Source organism: Mobula hypostoma, chromosome 27 (genome assembly GCF_963921235.1).
Source record: "Mobula hypostoma chromosome 27, sMobHyp1.1, whole genome shotgun sequence".
Classification (NCBI taxonomy): domain Eukaryota; kingdom Metazoa; phylum Chordata; class Chondrichthyes; order Myliobatiformes; family Myliobatidae; genus Mobula; species Mobula hypostoma.
Window position 1 is genome coordinate 3294779 of NC_086123.1, and position 21935 is coordinate 3316713.

The following is a 21935-nucleotide window of genomic DNA, read 5'->3' on the forward strand; positions in this document are numbered from 1 at the left end:
GTTCCTCCAGCGTGTTGCGTGTGTTGTCCCAGATTTCCAGCTCCCGCAGAACCTCCGGTGTTTGTTTCTCCTCCGCCGCCCTTTCCGAGCGCGTCACCGTCACCATGGAGACCAGACTCGCCTACCGACGCAGGCGCTTGCGAGCCTTCCGATTCAGCCAATCAGCAGAGGATCCGGCCGTCCCACCAATCCGCCGGCCGGACGCAGGGAGGCCGCCGGCGCCGCTGCCCAATGGGAGGCGCGCTACCATCTTTTTGAGCGAAATTTGAAGGGCAGGCAAGCGGTGAAGAAGACGTTAGCAGCGGGCGGGAAGGGGGATCGGGGCGGCGAGGAAACGGAGCGCGGCCGCGGGCTGAGCTGTCGGATGGTGGGGTTGCCAGTCGTGATTACCGAGAGCCGGGGAGAGTGGCCCGAGGGTCATCAGGTAAGAAGGTGCGGTGGGAGGAATGCTGCCTGTGCAGGGTGCGGGGTGCAGTCCGTCACCCGAGGCAGGAACAATGTCCCCGCCATGCAGCCCTTCTTACTGAGCCTGACAGTGGGAGTTGGAACAGTTACCTCCTCATTCGGATGTTATCTGTTCTGTTCAGCAAGACGCTGGTGCCTTAAAGCGACAGCATCTCACGAATGGGACATTATGAAAGTTAAGGCAGGAGGAAGCTCGAAGTTCAGTTGATAGATAACGTCGTTCTTGATGAATGATGCTATTGGGAAATGTAGCGAAAGGCGCGGAGGATAATAACAGACTTCAGAAGGACGTTGTTAATATTATTAAATATGGAAAATGGATTTTAATGTCGGGGAGTGAGCTGTTATAGGAAAGATGACAGGTAGCACAATTTAAGGTAGCGTAGAAAAAGGGTCTGAAAGATGGAATTGCACAAATGTTTAAAGGTTGAGAGGGGTATTTTAAGTAGGATGCGTGGATTTATAAAGGCACTTAGGATAAGGTCATATATTGGATTAGATACTGGCTTTGCGGGAGAAGCCAGAGAGTGGTAGTAGCTGGTTGCCTCTTTGATTGGAGGTCTGTGACTAGCGGTGTGCCTTGGAGATCAGTGATTGCTGTTCGTCATCTATATCAATGATCTGGATGATAATGTAGTAAATTGGATTGACATAATTGTGAGTGACACCAAGATTGGGGGTGTAGTGGACAGCAAGGAAGGCGATCAAAGACTGCAGCCGGATCTAAACTAATTGGCAGAATGGTTGAAATGTCAGATAGAACTTAATGCAGAGGCATGTGAGCTGTTGCTCTGGGAGGACAAGCCAGGGAGTAGTTGCATGGTTAGTGGAAGGGCATTGCAGAATCTGGTAGAACAGATTAATCTGGGAATGCAGATCATGATTCCTTGAAAAGTGGTGTCAGAGGTAGATAGGGTCGTAAAGAGAACTTTCCCCAAAGTGTACAGGAGTTGGGATGCTATGTTGAAGTTGTGTAAGATGTTGATGAGGCCTAATTTGGAATATTCTGTGCAGTTCTGGCCACCTACCTACAGGAAAGATTGAAAGAGTACAGAAAACGTGTACAAAGATGTTGCCAGGATCTTGAGGACCTGAGTTGTAGGGACCAGTTAAATATGAGTGTAGGAGAGCGAGTTTTGATAGAGTTATACAAAATTATGAGGGAATAGATGGTGTAAACACAAGTGGGCTTTTCCAACTAAAGTTGGGTGCGACTAGATCTAGAGATCATGGGTTAAGAAGAGTGAATGGTGAAAAGTTTAAGGAAATATGAGGGCAGACTTCTTCATTCAGAGGGTGGTGAGAATGCCAGCAGAAGAGGGGGATGCAGGTTTTCTTTAAACATTTAAGAGAAATTTGGATAGGTACTGTACATGGATGGACAGGGTATAGAGGGCTTGGTCTGAGTGGAGGTCAAGGGACTAGGCAGAATAATAGTTTGGCATAGACTAGATGGGCCAAAGGGCCTGTTTCTGCTCTATGACTCTAATAGATCATAGGGCTGGATTTTAGTTTTCATGTCTGTAACCTGGAGATGCCTGTTGCCTGTTGCCATGCAGGGGCATTTTTAATCCAGCCACTGCATTGTTACATTACTTCTGGGCTTCTGAATCATTTGTTATGAATGCACACGATGATGCCTCATTAAAGATGTGCCTTAGGTATGCAACTTGAAGCAGTCGCAGTTGCCATGGAGAGACTAAATATTGGTACAAATGAATTGAGACTATCTAAGGCTGTTTCAATGACGCCTCTGAGGATGTGATAGTTGTATAACAATGGTCTGCAAGAAGTTACTTTCCTTTTTGTGAGGGGGGAAGGATTCCATTAATGCAGGTGTGGCTGGGCACTATCAAGGAGGTCATTTGCAGGACTCACTTATGGATTCAATATCAAAAGTAGTTTTAGTAATCTAATAAAGATTGGCGCCACCAGCATCCACGTATCATTTCAACATCATGTATTCTGTTTGAACCAACTAACCCTGCAAGTACAACCGTTTGGTCTCAGTCCAGCACTCCTTGTACCTCCATGCCTGTCACGAGACTGGTGTAGTGAATTGCAAGCTGCATGACCAGGAGCAGATGCTGAAAAGAGCAGCACTGGAATTTCCATAATTGATGTCCTAGAGCACTCCAAACTCTTCAATTGGATGTAGATGGTGAGGGGATGTTAGAGGAGGAACATAAGAGGTGGAGGAGTAGGCCAGTAGATCCTTGGAGCCTGTTACTACATTCATTAAGACCATGTTTAATCCAATGTTCAACACTACTTCCAGGTGAGGTGACACTTCACCTGTGAGTCGGCTGGGGTGATATACTGCGTCCGGTGCTCCCGATGTGGCCTTCTATATATTGGCGAGACCCGACACAGACTGGGAGATCGTTTTGCTGAACACCTACGCTCTGTCCGCCAGAGAAAGCAGGATCTCCCAGTGGCCACACATTTTAATTCCACATCCCATTCCCATTCTGATATGTCTATCTACGGCCTCCTCTACTGTAAAGATGAAGCCACACTCAGGTTGGAGGAACAACACCTTATATTCTGTCTGGGTAGCCTCCAACCTGGTGGCATGAACATTGACTTCTCTAACTTCCGCTAATGCCCCACCTCCCCCCGTACCCCGTCCATTATTTATTTATATACACACATTCTTTCTCTCTCCTTTTTCTCCCTCTGTCCCTCTGACTATACCCCTTGCCCATCCTCTGGGTTTTTTTCCCCCCCTCCTCCCTTTCCTTCTCCCTGGGCCTCCTGTCCCATGATCCTCTCATATCCCTTTTGCCAATCACCTGTCCAGCTCATGGCTCCATCCCTCCCCTCCTGTCTTCTCCTATCATTTTGGATCTCCCCCTCCCCCTCCAACTTTCAAATCTCTTACTAGCTCTTCCTTCAGTTAGTCCTGACGAAGGGTCTCGGGCCTAAATGTCGACTGTACCTCTTCCTAGAGATACTGCCTGACCTGCTGCATTCACCAGTAACTTTGATGTGTGTTGCTCAACACTACTTTCCTGCTTTATTTTTATACCCCTTGAACCCTCTATCTTGAGTACATACAATGACTCTACTTTCACCATTGTCTGGGGTAGGAAATTCTAATGATCTGCAACTTCTGAAAGGAAAAACTCCTTCTCATATCTGTTTGAAATAAGTGATCGCTTATTCTCAAATTAAGTCCTCTTTGATCTAGGGGAAACATCGTCCCAACATCTATCCTCCTCAAAATCTTTTGTTTCAATAATGAAACCCCTAATATTTCTATACTTCATTGAATCTGCAAATCCAGTATCCTATTGTTGCAAAATCCTGATGCTTTAACATCTGGAACATTTGTTAGTCTGGGCTGCGAGCATGTGTAGTTGGAATACAGATCTGGATTGTTGGTCACGTGTATGCCTAAAACTGGGTTCTGGTGCTTATATGTTTTGGCTTGTTTTAACAAACTTGAACTTATAAATTGAAATTCACTTGGTTCTGCTTTCAAAGCTTGTGTTGTACTCAAGATTTAAGTTGAAAAGCAGGATCTTCAGGGTTATATTTTAGGATTACTCCCTGACCTATGTGCTAGTCAGGCTAGACACAAGTTGAATGCTTGGCTAAATAACTCATGTAGGAGTGAGGGCTTCAGTTAATTAGGTCATTGGGGTCTGTCCAGGGCAGGTGGGATCTGTAGAAGAAAGGTAGGTTGCATATATACTAGAAGGGCACCTTTGTCCTTGCAGGGAAGATTGCTAGTGCAACATAAGAGGATTTAAGTGACTGTAGTGGTGAAGTTGGAACTGGAGCAGTAGGTATGCAGGTGGCATAGATTAAGTCTAAAAGCAAAAGCAGCCATGAGTATAATCATGAAGGTGGCAGGAATATGGTCTAAGGTGTATTTTAATGCAAGGAATATACTGGGTGAAGAAGATGAGCTAAAAGCCTGGATTTCAATATTGTAGCCATTATAGAAAGATGGTTAAGAAGAAGGCAGGTGTTCTGTAGATGGATGTAAAAGAGGTTGGGGAGTTAGATTTACTGATGAAGGAGAATATTCGTGCTACATCAACAGAGGACATCGTGAGGGGCTCATCCAGTAAGGCCACGTGAAAGAATTCTGGAATGAGAAAGATGCGTTCACTATGATGGACTTGTACTGTTGGCTTCCCAATAGCCAGTGAGAGCTAGGGAAACCCCTTAACAAGTGGTAAAAGTGCAAAAACAACAGGTATCATAGTCAGTGAGTTTAATGTCTTCAATATTGACTGAGACTCTCTAAGTGTCAGGGTCTTGAATCAGTCAGAATTTGTTAGGTGCATTCAGGAGGGTTTTTGAAACAATTTGTAGATAGTTCAGCTAGGGATTGGGCTGTACATGGCTTTGTATTGGGAATTAACCTGACCAAGTTTTAATGCTGAGCATTTGGAAAATGACCATAATTCCATAAATTTTAAAATAGTTACGGATAAGGAAAATCTGGTCTTTGAGAGAGTGCTAAAATGAAGAAAGGCAAATTAAAACAGTGTTAGACAGGAACGGAAGAAGGCAGATAGGGATGGCTGTTTTAGGGGTGAATCCACATCTGACATGTTGGACTCTTAAAGGCTGGTTGATTAGAGTTCAGGAGCTGCATGTTTCTGTGAGGGTGAAAGATGATGTTGATTTTGTTCAGGAACCTTGGATGACAAGGAATATTGTAAATTTAGTCAAAAAGCAAAAGGAAGCATATGTAAAAGGTGGGTTTTCCCTGTGGCCTCATCACAAACAAGAGAAAATCTGCAGATGCAACACACACAAAATGCTGGAGGAGCTCAGAAAGGCAGGCAGTATCTATGGAGAAGAGTACAGTCGATATTTCAGGCTAAGACCTTCAGCAGGTCTGGAGAATAAAGGATGAGGAGTCAGAGTTAGAAGATGGGGGGAGGGGAGGAAGAAACACAAGATGATAGGTGAAACGGTGGGGGGGAAGGTGAAGTAAAGAGCTGGGATGTTGACTGGTGAAAGAGATACAGACTGGAAAAGGGGATATCGGATAGGAGAGGACAGAAGACCATGGCAGAAAGAAAGAGGGAGGAGCACCAGAGGGTGGTGATGGGCGGACAAGAAGATAAGGTGAGAGAGGGAAATGGGATGGGGAATAGAGAAGGGGGGGTGGCATTACTGGAAGTTCGAGAAATTGATGTTCATGCCGCCAGGTTGGAGGCTATCCAGACGGAATATAAATTGTTGCTCCTCCAACCTGAGTGTGGCCTTATCACAACAATAGAGGGGGACATAGATGGACATATGGGAAGTGGAATTAAAATGTGTGGTCACTGGAAGATCCTGTTTTTTCTGGCAGACAGTGCTCCCAATCTACGTCGGGCCTCACCGATGTACAGGAGTCCACACTGGGAGCACCGGATATAGTAAATGACTCCAACAGACTCACAGGTGAAGTGTCGGCGCCTCACCTGGAAGGACTGTTTGTGGCCCTGAATGGTACTGAGGAAGGAGGAGTAGAACTTGTTCCACTTGCAAGGATAAATGCCAGGAAGGAGATCAGTGGGGAGGGATGAATAGGCGAGGGAGTCACGTAGGGAGCGATCCCTGTGGAAAGCAGAAAGTGGGGGGGAGGGAAATGTGTGCTTGGTGGTGGGATCCCATTGGAGATGGGAGAATTCCCAGTGGCCATCCATTTTAATTCTACTTTCCATTCTCATTCTGATATGTCAGTCTATGGTTTCCTCTACTACCATGATGAAGCCACAATCAGTTTGGAAGAACAACACCTCATTCTGTCTAGGTAACCTCCAACCTGATGGCATGAACATTGATTTTAGCAACTTCAGTAATTTCACCCTGCACCCCGACTTTTTCCTTTCCCCATCCTGGCTCCCGTCTTAACCCTTCTCTTTTCCTCACCTGCCCATCATCTTCCTCTATTGCCCCTCCTCCTTCCCTTTCTCTCATGGTTCACTCTCTTCTTATCAGATTCATTCTTCAGGCTTTTATCTCTTCCACCTTTCACCTCCCACTTTTCACTTCATACCCTCCCCCCCCACCCCACCTTCCCATCTGGTTTCACCTATCACTTGCCAGTTTTTAACTCATTCCTCTCTTCTCACCTGCTTATTCTGGCTTCTTCCCCTTGCTTTCCAGTCCTGATGATGGGTTTGAATGCCATACTTCCTACAAAGCTAAATCTTGTGACATAGGGGAAAACAGAGATTCACTTCCATATTAGCTCAATGCCTTTCAATGCTCACTTGGACCACCAGAACAGGGAGGACCCATTGCTCACCCCCATGTCTCCCGATGATCTTTTGGTCTAAAGATGACATGCAGGCTGTCTTCAAGGGAGTGAATCCAAAGAAAGCACCTGGTCCAGACAGAGTACCTGGCCAGGTACTGAAGACCTGTGCTGACCAACTGCCTGGTGTATTCACAGATATCTTCAACCTCTCACTATGGTAGTATGTGGTACCCATTTGTTTCAAGCAGACTTCAATCATACCAGTGTCTAAGAAGAGTATGGTAACCTGTCTAAATGACTATTACCCAGTAGCACTTACATCACAGTGATGAAGTGTTTTGAGAGGCCAGTGTTAAAGCCTATCAGCTCCTGTCTGAATGGCAACTTAGATCTGCTCCAATTCGCCTACCGAATCAACAGGTCTACAACAGATGCTATCTCATTGGCTCTTCACAAAACCCTGGAACATCTGGATAGCAAAAGTGCATACATCAGGATGCTTCTTATCAATTACAGCTTGGCATTTAACATCATCATCCCCTCAAAACTAATCAGTAAACTCCAAGACCTGAGCCTTGATACCCCTTTGTGCAATTGGATCCTGGATTTCCTCACTTGTAGACCCCAGTCAGTTCGGATTGGCAAAAACATCTCCTCTGCAATCTCCATCAGCACAGGAGCACCACAGGGATGTGTGCTAAGCCCCCTGCTCTACTCACTTTACATTTATGACTGTGTGGCTAAGTACAGCTTCAACACCTTATACAAGTTTGCTGATGGCACCACTGTGTGGGCTGTATCAAAGGGGGTTACGAAGCAGCATACAGGAGGGAGATTGAAAACTTGGCTGAGTGGTTTAATAACAACTTCTCACTCAATGTCAGTAAGAGACCAAGGAACTGAGGGAACCAAAGATCCATGAGCCAGTAATCATCTGAGGACCAGAGGTGGAGAGGGTCAGTAACTTTAAATTCCAGGGTATCACTATCTCAGAGGACCTGTCCTGGATCCATCATATAAATGTAATTGCGAAGAAAGCAAGACAGCGCCTCTACTTCCTCAGGAGTCTGCAGAGGTTTGGCATGTCATTGAAAACCTTTGCAAGCATCTATAGATCTGTGGTTGAAAGTCTAAGTGTGCTGACTGGCTGCATTACAGCCTGGTATGGAAACATCAATGCCTTTGAGCAGAAAACCCTACCAAAGGTAGTGGATTCGACCCAGTACATCATTGGTAAAACCCCTCCCAACCATTGAGCACTTCTACATGAAACATCGCTGTAGAAAAGCAGCATCCATTATCAAAGATCCTCACCAACCAGGCCATGCTGACGTTTGCTGATGACACAACAATTGTAGGCCGTATCTTGGGTAATGATGAGTTTGAGTACAGAGAGGAAATTAGGAACCTGGTGGCATGGTGCGAAGACAATAACCTATCCCTCAGCGTCAGCAAGATGAAGGAATTGGTTGTTGACTTTAGAAGGAGTAGCGGACCGCAAGACCCAATTTACATTGATGCTGCACAAGTGGAACAGGTCAAAAGCTTTAAGTTCCTCGGGGTCAATATCACAAATGACCTGACATGGTCCAACCAAGCAGAGTCCACTGCCAAGAAGGCCCATCAGTGCCTTTACTTCCTGAGAAAACTAAAGAAATTTGGCTTGTCCCCTAAAAACCTCACTAATTTTTATAGATGCACCGTATAAAGCATTCTTCCAGGGTGCACACAACCTGGTATGGAAGTTGTCCTGTCCAAGACAGGAAGAAGCTGCAGAAGATTGTGAACACGGCGCAGCACATCACACAAACCAATCTTCCGTCCTTGGACTCATTCTACACCGCACGCTGTCGGAGCAGTGCTGCCAGGATAATCAAGGACATGACCCACCCAGCCAACAGACTTTTCGTCCCTCTTCCCTACGGGAGAAGGCTCAGGAGCTTGAAGACTCGTATGGCCAGATTTGGGAACAGCTTCTTTCCAACTGTGATAAGACTGCTGAATGGATCCTGACCCGGATCTGGGCCGTACCTTCCAAATATCCGGACCTGCATCTCGGTTTTTTTTTGCACTACCTTACTTTCCATTTTTCTATTTTCTATTTGTGATTGATAATTTAAATTTTTAATATTTACTGTCGATTTGTAATCCAGGGAGCGGGAAGCGCAGAATCAAATATCGCTATGATGATTGTACGTTCTAGTATCAATTGTTTGGTGACAATAAGTATAAAGTATGTTCTTTTCTTGCTGCTGCCATCAGGTAGAAGGTACAGGTGCCTCAGGACTCACACCTCCAGGTTAAAGGACAGTTACTGCCCCTCAGCTATCTGTCTCTTGAACAAAAGGGGATAGCTACACTCATTTAAAGATTCTGTTGTATTGTTATTTCATGCTCATTATTTATTTATATCTGCAATTACACAGTTTGTTTACAGTTATAGTTCTATAGGTTTGCTAAATATGCCCACAGAAAAAGAATCTCAGAGTTGTATGAAGTGACATGTATGTACTCTGGTAATAAATTTTACTTTGAAGGAGCTTGGTCTGACGCATTAAATGATTATTCCTTACAACAGATGCTGCCTGATCTAATGAGTTTTTCCAGCATTTTTGTGCATGTTGTTCAGGTTTCCAGAATCCCATGTGTATATGTAAAGTTCAGAAAGACAAAATCAGACAAGCCCCTTGAGGAATATAAAGGAAGCAGTAGGAAGGGTGAAAGAGGCCAGGAAATGTCCTTAGCATTTGTTTTCATTATTGAGAAGTATATAAATGATGCTGAGATTAAGGAAGGGTATGTTGAAATTCCAAGGCATCTGGATAGTAAGAATGAGGAGAACATGTTGGGTAGTTGAAATGCATTAAGATAGATAAGTCCCCAGAGCTTAAGGTGGCTGGATACTGAGGGAAGCAAGGGAAAAGACTGGGGGCACTGATCAAAATTTCTGATCTTTTTTAGCCACCAGTGGGGTCCCAAGAACTGGAGAATAGCTAATGTTGTTTCTTTGTTTAAGAAGAGCAATAGGGACAACTGGGAAATTATAACCTGGTAAGCCATTTGTCATCAGCAGGGAAATTATTGGAAAATATTCCTGGGACAGGACATACTTGTATTTGGAAAAGCGTGGATTTATCAGGCATAGTCAACATAGTTTTGTGCAGGGGAGATTCTGTCTTGTTAAAGTGACTGGGCTTTTGATGAGGTGATGAAGGTGATTAGGCTTTGTAGAAGCGACAACAGAGGTTCACCAGGATTTTGCCTGGAGTGGAGAGTATTAACAATATACAGAGATTGAACAAACTTGAATTGTCTTATCTGGAGTGCTGGAGGACGAGGGGTGACCTGACAGAAGTATATAAAACTATGAGGAGTATAGTAATGGTTGATAGTCTTTTTCCCAGGGTGGAAATTGAAATCTGGTGAGAAGGGAAAGATTTGTGGGGCAGGTTTTTTTTACACAGAGAATGGTAGGTGTCTGGAAAACACAGCCTGTGCTGGTGATAAAAGCAGGTAGAACAGCAACGTTAAAGAGGCATTTAAAGAGTCACATGAAAAAGCAGGGAATAGAGGGATACAGATAGGTGGGATTCTTTAGATTGGCATCACGGTCAGCGTGGACATGGTGAAAGCAGGCTTCTCCTGTGTTATACAATTATATGTTCACATAGGCTTAGTGTCCCATTCACTTTAATTTCACCAGTTCACCAAGAAAACAATTTTGTAATATGATTTTTGATAAAAGTGAAATGTGTTTTGGGATATTAATGACAAAATCTGCTAGTCTGTCTACACCTGAGTCTGGAGGGTGTTGGATTATTGGGGTTTGATTACATTGTCACACCTTGCTTAGCCTTTCTTCATGTGTCAATCCCAGGAAACAAGCCAGGGAACCTTTCCTACACTGCCTCCAATGCAAGCAGATAGATCCATTCTTAAAGAGAAAAAAATTGGAGAGCAAAATTGTATGCAGTTCTTCAAGTGTGGACTGACCAGTATCCTGTAAAGTTTTATCTAAATTTGATCTCCTTTTATACTTGGCTTCCTTGAAAATAAATACCAAGATTCCATTTAATCATTAAGCACCTTTTTTGCACTAGGACCCTGGATCCTTTGTATTTCAACATTTTGGAAAGTAACTTCTTGTGGGCCTTTTTAATCTGGGTGTCAGATTTTTGTGGGCATCATTATGATAGTACTGGATTGTCTTCTTTGCACTGGTACTCTGTTTCTCCATAACATTTTGGGAAAACATCAAAAAACAATACTTTTAATATATTTGCATAGAATGTTAAACACGAGATTCTGCAGATGCTGGAAATCTTGAGCACCAGACACAAAATTCTAGAGGAATTGAAATCAGGAGGGAAGTAAATAGTCAATGTTTCCTCTGAAATCTCTCATTGGGACTAGAAGCCAGAATAAGGTGGAGGAGTGGGAGAGGCATGAGTATAAGCTGGTAGGTGAGGGGGAAGGTGTGTGGGTGGGGAGGGAGGATCAAGTAAGAGGCTGGGAAGGGATAGGTAGAAGATGTAATGGGCTGAAAAAGAAGGAATCTAATAGGAGAGGATTGTGGATAATGGAAGAGGGGCACCAGAGGACGGTGATGGGCAGGTGAAGAGAAGAGAGGGGAACCAGAATGGGTTGAAGCATGGAATTGTCGGTGAGCATAGACTGCCAGAGACAAAATAATCACAGCGGTTTGCCCTAGACTCTTGTGCGTGCTTGCATAAAGATCTTTTTAATGGCTGCAAATTGATGAAGCAGAAGTCTGTACGGTTAACGAATACTTGTGATGGTCTGGAGTGCTTAACTGTATTTATGCCTGAGTGATGCCGGATAGCTATAAACCCAAGATCGTATTTTTGAATTTATTGGAACCTGACTATGAGTTGTGAACTTTATTGCCACTGTTAAAACATAGTTACTGGTGTACTTACTAATGGTTCTAGTTCCAGCAAGTTGCGAAAGTGCCATCATCTGTGCCTTCTCAAAACTTGTGTTTTTACAGGTTCAGTAAGCTTATGCTCTGCCTCTACACATTGTGTAGGCTTTTATAAATAGCTACTGTTGAGGATCTTTTCTGTTTTGGCGTGGAAGTTGAATAAGATATAGCCTGTGGTAGTTTTTTTTTTGCCTTGTACTCCTGGTACTGATGGGCAGCTTATTTTCTAAACTAATATATCTGCATATCAAAGCACTGACCAAGCAAACAGTTCTACCTCGAACCACAAGTGGTCAAAAAGATGTTAAAAGATGTGGTTTTGCAGCTAACTTACTCTTCCCTACTGAATATTCCCCTCCTCAATTGCCATCGTGTTGTACCTTTGATCTCAAGCAATGAGGAAACCAGTGAATCCATTGTTGAACTTGAAAAGCCACGTTAATATAATGTTAATTGCCTTACCAAGTAGGTATACAGTGCATAGCCTAAAGCGAGGCCATTAAATTTAGAAGTTAAGTTGGAGGCAACTTTCTGATGCATTATCAAGCAAGGAAGTTTTGTAAAATCTTTACAAGTTCCATGTTATACTTGATCTAGGGTATTTTGACCAGATGTGGATAAGCGGATTTGGTTTGTCACCGCCTAAGACAGGGTATAGATGTCATCAGGGAAGTGTACAGAACTTACTTGGAATTTATAAAGTTATCTAGATTTAATGGAGATATTCAAAATCATGAAGATTAAATAAGAAGCTTTTCTATGGTCCATGATCAATTAGTTCTGATTTAAGGTTTGATTTATGGAAAAGCTGGACAGCACTCCATGTGAAGATGGTGGAAGCAGGTATAATACTAGACTTCCTCAGGAAGTTGAAAGAAATTGCAGATCAATTGGGAAAGAATAGGCAATGGGATCACCTAGGGAGCCTTTCAAAGGACAGGCAAAAGTGTGATAGACTGAGTGGCTTCCTTCTGTGCTTTCTTCATAGATTTATAAATCTATTAGGAAGTGTTTTCATTAACAAAGATGTGTATCATGCTGTAGTAAGAATTCCCTGAATTTTTTTTTTGCATATCCTCTTGCATCCTGACTTCCTCTTCTGATTTTTACATTACCTCATTCTCTGAGCACATTTGCCCTCTCTGTGCGGACTGGAGTAACATCATAAGCAAACGAATACCAACATGCTTTCCCAGGCCACCGTCCTCAGCAGTGATGACTCAATTACCTCCGGTGAGGCCACATCACTTTCAGTCTGAACACCAGACTCCCTATTCTGAATTGTCTTACAGGAGGAGATTGCCAAATGGACAGGGGAAATGATTCAAGGATGCTGTCTAAGCCTCTGGAAGAGGTATAAAATCCTAATTAATTCCTGTGATTCCCTGGCCTGTGACTATTGAAAACTGAGGAGCAATTAGATGTGCACGAAGAACCTGAAGTCCGGGAGCATATAAGTCTAGCAAAATTATTGGAGGGATAAGCCAGCTCCGAAATTACCTGTGTACTGGGCATGCAAAGTATCACCTACTTATTTATAGCTGTGTCTGCAGATTCCACCATTGGCCCATCAGTCACCTCAGAACTAAAGAAAAAACATTACTGGAAGTATATCATCCTCACTCCTGAAGGACTATCTCAGGAGAAATGAAGAATGAGGATTAGTGCTTTTAATGATGTTTTGTTCTACACAATAACAGCAATCCAGTGGCTATGTTCAAATAATAAATTGAGTAGACATAACTAAGTTATGAAATACTGGCTAGTACTAAAATGGGATCTCAAAAGCTGTTGATTATTGTAAAAAATTAACGGGTTTGAGAATTGGCGTACTACCCCCTGGTGTTAGCTTTGGTTCATTGATATCAGTCTCGCATCTGAGTTACAAAGTGAGTTTGATGTTCCATGTTGGAAGCTTGAGTAAATAGTCCAGGCTGACGCTTCATTGCACTACTGAGAAATGACATCATTTCCAAAAATACTATATTTCGAATACAATTAATCTGTCAGTCTTCTCTGTGGGCATAAAATATTCCAGGGTTTTTTTTGATATTGTGGAAGGAACTTTTAAAACTCACCTGGTCTGTTTTTTCAAGATGATTAAGAGGGATCTTTCCATTGTTACTCACAGCTCAGAGGATGTATATTGGAGAATGAATTAAATTAGATTGTTGAAATAAAATAATAGAAGTTTTGAAAATGCACAGCAGATCAGACAGCACCTGTGAAAAGAGAAGAGAAGGTAACAGACCTGATTGTGCCTGTGGTCCCTGGTATAGAATATAAACAATACTAGATGTAATTTGGCTGATCTGACTTCCCAATCTGCCTGTGGACTTAATCCTGTTTCAAAGATTCATTTAGCATTGTATTAGGCCCTTTGGCCCAACTATTCCACACTGACCACAGCATCCTCCTAGATAGTCCCAGTTGCCTGTATTCAGCCTATTACCCCCCATCATGTACTTATCCAAATACCTCTTAAATATTAAGGTAAAATAATTTGCACACATTGAGTAGTAAACTTTTTTACTACTGTTTATACTTATTTCTGATCATCTGTACTTTCAGAGATGTTGCTGCAAAAGGTAAGTGTGAGCACAAGCATTCTACACGAAGCAGAACAAGCATAGTCTAGGTGCAGTGTGTGACAATCTTGTGTCAGAACTTCGAACAGTGAGAGATCGAGTGTAGTGGTTAGCGTAATTCTGTTACAGCGCCAGTGACCCGGGTTCCATTCTTGCTGCCGTCTGCAAGGAGTTTGTACGTTCTTCCCATGACTGTGTGGGCTTCCTCCTGGAGCTCAGGTTTCCTCCCACAGTCCAAAGACGTGTGGGTTAGTAGGTTAATTTGTTAAATTGGTTAAAGACCATTGGTTAAATGGGTGCAATTTGGCAATGCAGGTTGCTATTACTGTGCTATATCTCCAACTAACGAACATTTTAAGATGACGAAAGACGAAGAGAATGGAAGGTCGGTGATAGAATGGAAGACAGTTGAAATTAAATTGCAAGAGTTGATGGCGAAATGTGAAAGAAGATCATAATTGGGAAGATTAACTATGATTACCAGAGGAATTTTAAACAATCATTTTGGAGTTATACCTCCAAATTGTATAAAGAGCTCAAAATAGCTGACACAGATTTAAGGTCACTGTCAACTGAACATTTGAGGGTCACTTTTGGGGTTCAGTTAGAGGTGTTATGTGGAGCTGTTGACCTATCAGTGTTTGGTCTCTGAGTAGAAGGGACCAAATTTTGAGCAGTGATTGCAGCATACTAGAATGAAGCAATTAAAAATGAATCATTGAATCATATGGAAAAAGTGTGTGCATCCCTGGACAGTGGGAATGAAAGTGATAAAACTATAGCGGTTGCATAGTCTGTATAGTCTGAAGAAAATGCTGTGGGATGGGAAATGGGCGCTGATGGAGATTGTAGAATGATTCAGGATGCTTGGAGAGGATATTCCCTATTGAATGCTGAAAGACAAGCCGAGGGAAAGATGTGTCTGTCAGATCAGGTTGGAGATAAGCGAGGTTTCACAGAATCATTTGTTAAATGTGAATGCTGATGAGGACAAGGACAATCCCAGTTTAACTGTAAGAGTGCAGTGGAATGAGAGCATAATTGCAGGACATGGAAGATTCACTGTGAGGGCCATGTGATCAATGGTGGAAGGCAATTCGTGTTTGAAGAGCAAGGAAATCCACTACATGCCGCCACATAGAAGGTGACATTGTCAGAACAGATGTGAAGGAAAAAAAATTGGAGAATGGAATGATGTTCTTGTAATATGGAAGTTGGGAGGAAGAGCAGAGGAAATAACTGAAAATCAGTGCAATTATAGTGGATACTGGTCAATAGTTTATTCTCCAATGTCGAGAGAGCAAAGTTGAGGAAAGGAATAGTTGGATATGGAAAATGAAAGTGAAAGCAGTGAAATTTTGTGGGAAATGTGCCAAAAATTTTCTAGCAGGATGAAAGCATAAAGCAGAATTGGTGTAACAGTAATGTGCAAGGAAAAACAGGTGAGGGAGGGGAATAGAGCAGGCCTGAAATAGAGAATGCTTCACACATCCCACAGATAGATGTGTGTAGCTGAGACTCATTCTAGTTCCCATAGCAACACCTTCCAGCTGGAAAAAGTAAATGTAGCTTACAGACTCTGGTTCAATGTGAGAACAAGTGAAATCAGGTGACCATAGTGGAGGAGAATGCGTTCAAGGAAGAAGCGAAGGGCGAGTCTTTGTGAGGAATAGAAGTGTAGTGGGATTGGATGGCCGTAGAAAAATGGGATGACTAGAACTAGGGAAAAAAAAGTGGCAGGCATTTGAAGTGTTGCCTTGTTACATAAAATATAAGCTACATGTGATTGAGGAGGCTAGGAAATGAGATCATTACCTGGAAAAGCAATGACCTGATGTTTCAGATGAGAATTATGGTCCAGAAGGGAGGTTTGAGGAGCCATTTAGAGCTGGCATTCAGCCTTTGCAAATTTGTGGTTGATTTACCAAACAACAACATGGGTTGGTGTTCTTGGGCCATTATTTTTCAGTCACTGGTCTTATTTTGCCCAGTCATCTTTTCCTTACAAGTTCATAGCTGTTGACGACAAGTGGCCTACTTCTACCTTGTCCCTATCACTTTAGCCTTTACTTGACCCAAAGTAATTACTTTTCCCCATCTTTTATTATTTCTTGGTCAGTCCCTTACTATCTATATGTCTGATAATTTTGATGCCTTTCCTCACTATCCTAGCCTTAACATTGGATGAATTGGTCTATACTTCTATTCACCTAAACAGGATGGTTTAAGAACCCTTCGCTTGCTCCATATATAGAAGCCCAATTTGTCACCCTCCAGCATCACATTTGCTGAACTTGACTCCATTCACTTCCTCCACTTAGAGATATTCTTTTGGGAAATCTAATGGTTGAAGTTATGCCTGGGTTATTGCATTAAACATTCTCTAATTTATTCCTCTCTGTAAATTGTTTATATTCCTGTAACTTTCTGCTCTCAATATTTAGATCATTGCTGCACCCTCCTTCACTTTGTCTATCCCTTGTTACCGTTACTCCTCCATCCTTAACTTCTCTGTTTCCATTTGGCGGGTTAGCCTAGTAATCAGTAGCTACTGTGACTACTCTTCTCCACCCAGCTTCCTGTAAGAAGTCCATTCCATTCTTCCAATCTCAATTGCTTTCAATCTATTTAAACTACTTTCTAGAAAACTACTTGCATACAATTATGGTGTCCTCAAACATGAATATTTGTTTGCATGCATTTCTGCCTTCATTATCTTGTCTGCACTCCAAGGGCTGGGATAGAATTTTGTCATCTTAAGGTTTATTTTACAAGCCTTTACTTTTGAGATTTTCCTCAGTAATTTATGGCATCACCAACATGATTCAATTACCAGATGTAGCTGCTGTTCCCTTTCAGAATTCCAAATGGACCATTTCCTTTAGGATGCAATGCTTCACTCTCCCATCTCCACTACTGTCAATTACAGTTTCTGTTCAATCACAAGGGATACAAAACTTGTTCTTTTACCTCATTCCTTCTTATTGTCCATGGCTTCCGTCACTTATTCTACTTGAAGCAACCATCTGTTTATATTTCTTTTAGTTTAGTATACTTTATTCACTGGCCATAATGTGTTCTCTTATACATTGAGAAGACCAGATGCAGACTGGGTGACCAATTTGCAGAATATTTATGTTCAATCTGCAAGTGTGACTCTGAACTTCTAACAAACCTTATTCAAGTTATTGGTCTTATTTTTGCTTTGATGTCTCTTTCCTAGACTTCTTATATTGTTCTATAGAGCTTTCAAGTAAATTTGATGAGCAGCATTCATCTTCTGCCTTGCATTAATGTCTTCTGCACTTCGAATTAAGTTCAATAGTTTAATAACTCCCCATTCTTGTAATCTCTACATCTATTTTCAAAGCTTGTATGAGCCTGTCAAAATAAAAGGCAAAGATAACATGTTTAAGAACCTTGGTTTTCAAGAGATATTGGGGCCCTGGTTAAGGGGAAAAAAAGGAGTAGACAGGTATAGGCAGGTGGGAACAAATGAGGTACTTCTGGAGTATAAGAAATGCAAGAGAACATTTAAGAAAGAAATCAGGAGGGCTAAAAGACAGACTGAGGTGGCCCTAGCACACGAGCCGTAGCGGTTCTACAGATATGTGAAGAGCTAAAGGATTGCAAGGGGCAAAACTGGTGCCCTGGCAGATCAGAATGGCAATCTATGCGTGGAGCAAAACCAGTTGGGGGAGACATAAATGGATTTTTTACATCTGCATTTACTTTGGAGATGGACACAGAGTCTATAGAAGTGAGGCAACAGCAGTGAGGCCATGGAACCCATAAAGATTAGAGGAGGAAGTGTTTGCTGTCTTGAGGCAAATTAGGGTGGATAATTCCCAGGGCCTGACGAGGTGCTCCCTCACCTTGAGGCAAGTGTAGAAATTGCAGGGGCCCTAGCAGGGATATCTGAATGATCCTTAGCAACAGGTGAGGTTTTGGAGGATAGCTAATGTTCCACTGTTTAAGAAAGGCTCTAAAAATAAACCAGGAAATTATAGTCAGGTGACCTGACATCAGTAGTGGGGGCGATGTTATTGGATGATATTCTAGGAGACCAGATATATGAGTATTTGGATAGACATTGACTAATTAGGGATGGTCAGCATAGCTTTGTGTCTGGGGTAGGTCGTGTCAAACCAACCTTACAGAGTTTCTTGAGGAAGTTATCAAGAAAGTTGATGAAGGCAAGATAGTGATGTCTACATGGACTTCAGCAAGGCATTTAACAACATCCTGCATGGGATATTGGTCAAAAAGTTTCATTTGCTTGACGTTCAAGAAGAGGAAGTAAATTGACATTGGCTTTGTGGGAGAAGCCAAAGAGTGGCAGTAAATGGTTGCCTCTCTGACTGGAAGCCTGTTAACTGGTAGAGTGCCACAAGAATCAGTATTGTGTCTGCTGGTGTTTGTCACCTATCAATGATCTGGATGATAATGTGGTTAACTGGATCATCAAATTTGTGGATGCCACCAAGATTGGGGTGTAGTGGACAGCGAGGAAGACCATCAGATCTTGCAGCAGCATCTGGTCCAGCTGGAAAAATAAGCTGAAAAATGGCAGATGGAATTTAATGCAGACAAGCACTTTGGTAGGACCAACCAGGGTAGGTCTTACAGAATGAGTGATAGGGCACTGAAGAGTGCTGTAGAACAAAGGAATCTGGGAATACAGGTCCATAATTCATTGAAAGTGGTGTCACAGGTTGATGGGGTTATAAAGAAAGCTTTTGGCACATTGGCCTTGATAGATCAATGTATTGAGTACAAGAGATGTGTTGTTATGTTGAAGTTGTACAAGATGTTGGTAAGGCCTAATTTGCCCTTTTTGAGGGTTTGATTACCTTCCTGCTGGAAAGATGTAAATAAATTTGAAAGAGTACAGAGGAAATTTACAAGGATGTTGCTGGAATTAGAGGACCTGAGTTATAAGGAAAAATTGGATAGTTTAGAACTTTATTCCTTGGAACGTAGAGGATTGAGGGGAGATTTGATAGAGGTATACAATATTATGAGGGGTATAGATAGGGTAAATGCAAGCAGATTTTTTTCACTGAGGTTGGGTGGGACTACAACTAGAGGTTTAAGGGTGAAAGTTGAAAAGTTTAAGGGAACATGAGGGAAAACTTTCTCTCAAGGTCATGAGAGCATGGAACAAGCTGCTAGCACAAGTGGTGCATGCAAGCTAGATTTCAACGGTTTAAGAGAAATTTAGATAGGTACATGGATGGAAGGGGTATGTAGTTCAATGGCACAAGGCAGGTGAAATGGTTCGGCATGGACTGGAGGGCCTGTTTTTGTGCTGTACTTTTCTATGATTCCATTGACTGCAGTGATTCAGTAAGCTGAGTGATAGCTGCCCTCTCAAGGACAATTGGAAATGGATGTGATGTGCTAACCCTGCCAATAATGTTCCTATTCTATGGTAAGGAGTAATAAGACTGGTTAACATTGGGAAAAGGTGAGTTTTTTTTTAATGTTATGACAAAGGATGAAAGTGCAATATTTATTCTCTGCCAAGATGTTAATAAAATCTTTTGACAGTCATTTGTGGAGCAGTATGGTTTTATTTTTTACTCGATGTTTAACACACAGCACAATGGACTCCAAAATGCTTGATTTTAAGTTTACAGAGAAATGGAACATTCCTCGTGGTAATAGCAGACAGACATAAAAAAGATCAGAAGGAAAATCAATTACATTCACTGTTAAAAATAATCTTTTAACTTTTTCTTTAGATAAACCTAGAGCAATGTTGAAGTTTAAATATGGTGGCCGTGGTCTTATGGACAATGGGGCTGGTGAGCCAATTACCAATCGTTGTTCCAGACTGAACCTGTTTTTCCAGGTTAGTGAGTTTGTGGTTTAACACTTGAAAGTTGGAGCTACCAAATGACTTAAATATACTGGAATCAGATATGAGAAAAAGGTAAGTGAATGTGAAAGTATCAGCACTTGTGGAAAATGAAGATGACACTACAAATATTCAGCTTGTTGGAGCTTCCTTGGGCATGAGTGTATTGAATTTTATTTGTGCCTCAGTAGTTGTGCATTAGACTAGTAATCCAGGGGACTGGATTTTAATTATAATCCTAGCTCTGAAATTTAAATTCAGTTAATAATAGTAATGAAAAAAACTAGTGGTTAGTAGTGATGACTACAAAGATATTGGATTATTGTAAAAATGCAACTGGTGCACTAATCACAAACAAGAGAAAAACTGCAGATGCTAGACATCTGAGCAACACACACGAAATGCTGGAGGAACTCAGCAGGCCAGGCAGCATCTATGGAAAAGAGTACAATCGACATTTCGTGCTGAGACCCTTCAGCAGGACGAGAGAAAAAATCGATGAGGTGTAGAGTTAAAAGGTGGGGGCAGGGGAAGAAGAAACACAAGGTGTTAGGTGAAACCACAAAGGGGAGAGATGAAGTAAGGAGCTGGGAAGTTGATTAGTGAAACAGATACAGGGCAGGAGAAGGGGGAATCAAATAGGAGAGGACAGAGCACGATGGAAGAAAGAAAAGGGGGGAGGTGATGGGCAGGCAAGGAGATAAGCCGAGAGAGGGAAAAGGGGATTGGAAATGGTGAAGGGGGGTGGTGAGGGGCAATACTGGAAGTCTGAGAAATCGATGTTCATGCCATCAGGTTGGAGGCTACCCAAACTGAATACAAAGAGTTTTTCCTCTGACCTAAGTGTGGCCTCATTGCAACAGTGGAGAAGGCCATATACTTCAGGGCAGAAAGTCGAATATTCTTATCTAATCTGGCCTATGCGTGATTTCCAATGTGGTTGACTGTCTGAATTCCTTTGAAATGGGCAAGCAAGGAAAAGGAAATTGGTGATTGGCAATAAATGTTGTCCAGATTCCCTAAAGGAATGCCTGAGTTGTGGGCACCCATACAAAAGAACCATAGAACCTTAGAAACTACAGCACAGAAACAGGCCCTTTGGCCCTTCTTGGCTGTGCCGAACCATTTTCTGCCTAGTCCCACTGACCTGCACACGGACCATATCCCTCCATACACCTCCCATCCGTGTATCTGTCCAATTTATTCTTAAATGTTAAAAAAGAACCCGCATTTACCACCTCGTCTGGCAGCTCATTCCATACTCCCACCACTCTCTGTGTGAAGAAGCCCCCTCTAATGTTCACTTTAAACTTTTCCCCCCTCACCCTTAACCCATGTCCTCTGGTTTTTTCTCCCCTTGCCTCAGTGGAAAAAGCCTGTTTGCATTCACTCTATCTATACCCATCATAATTTTATATACCTCTATCAAATCTCCCCTCATTCTTCTACGCTCCAGGGAATAAAGTCCTAACCTATTCAACCTTTCTCTGTAACTGAGTTTCTCAAGTCCCGGCAACATCCTTGTAAACCTTCTCTGCACTCTTTCAACCTTATTTATATCCTTCCTGTAATTTGGTGACCAAAACTGAACACAATACTCCAGATTCGGCCTCATCAATGCCTTATACAACCTCATCATAACATTCCAGCTCTTATACTCAATACTTGGATTAATAAAGGCCAATGTACCAAAAGCTCTCTTTACGACCCTATCTACCTATGACGACACTTTTAGGGAATTTTGTATCTGTATTCCCAGATCCCTCTGTTCCACTGCACTCCTCAGTGCCTTACCATTAACCCTGTATGTTCTACGTTGGTTTGTCCTTCCAACATGCAATACCTCACACTTGTCAG

The 21935-nt window shown here is 42.3% G+C and overlaps 1 protein-coding gene across 7 annotated transcripts in view; it reads left to right on the forward strand.

The window, feature by feature from the left end:
- Positions 1–273: 273 nt before the first annotated feature.
- cita (citron rho-interacting serine/threonine kinase a) overlaps positions 274–21935 on the forward strand; it is a 228091-nt gene continuing 206429 nt past the window's right edge. For 4 of the 7 annotated variants that reach the window (XM_063034066.1, XM_063034067.1, XM_063034065.1 and 1 more), the window contains exons 1-2: positions 274–424; positions 19963–20072. In XM_063034066.1, coding sequence (XP_062890136.1) covers positions 19977–20072 — 96 coding nt within the window. In that variant the 5' untranslated portion in view covers positions 274–424; positions 19963–19976. The remainder of the gene's footprint in view (positions 425–19962; positions 20073–21935) is intronic. The other 3 variants (XM_063034069.1, XM_063034068.1, XM_063034070.1) reach the window with 2 other exon arrangements.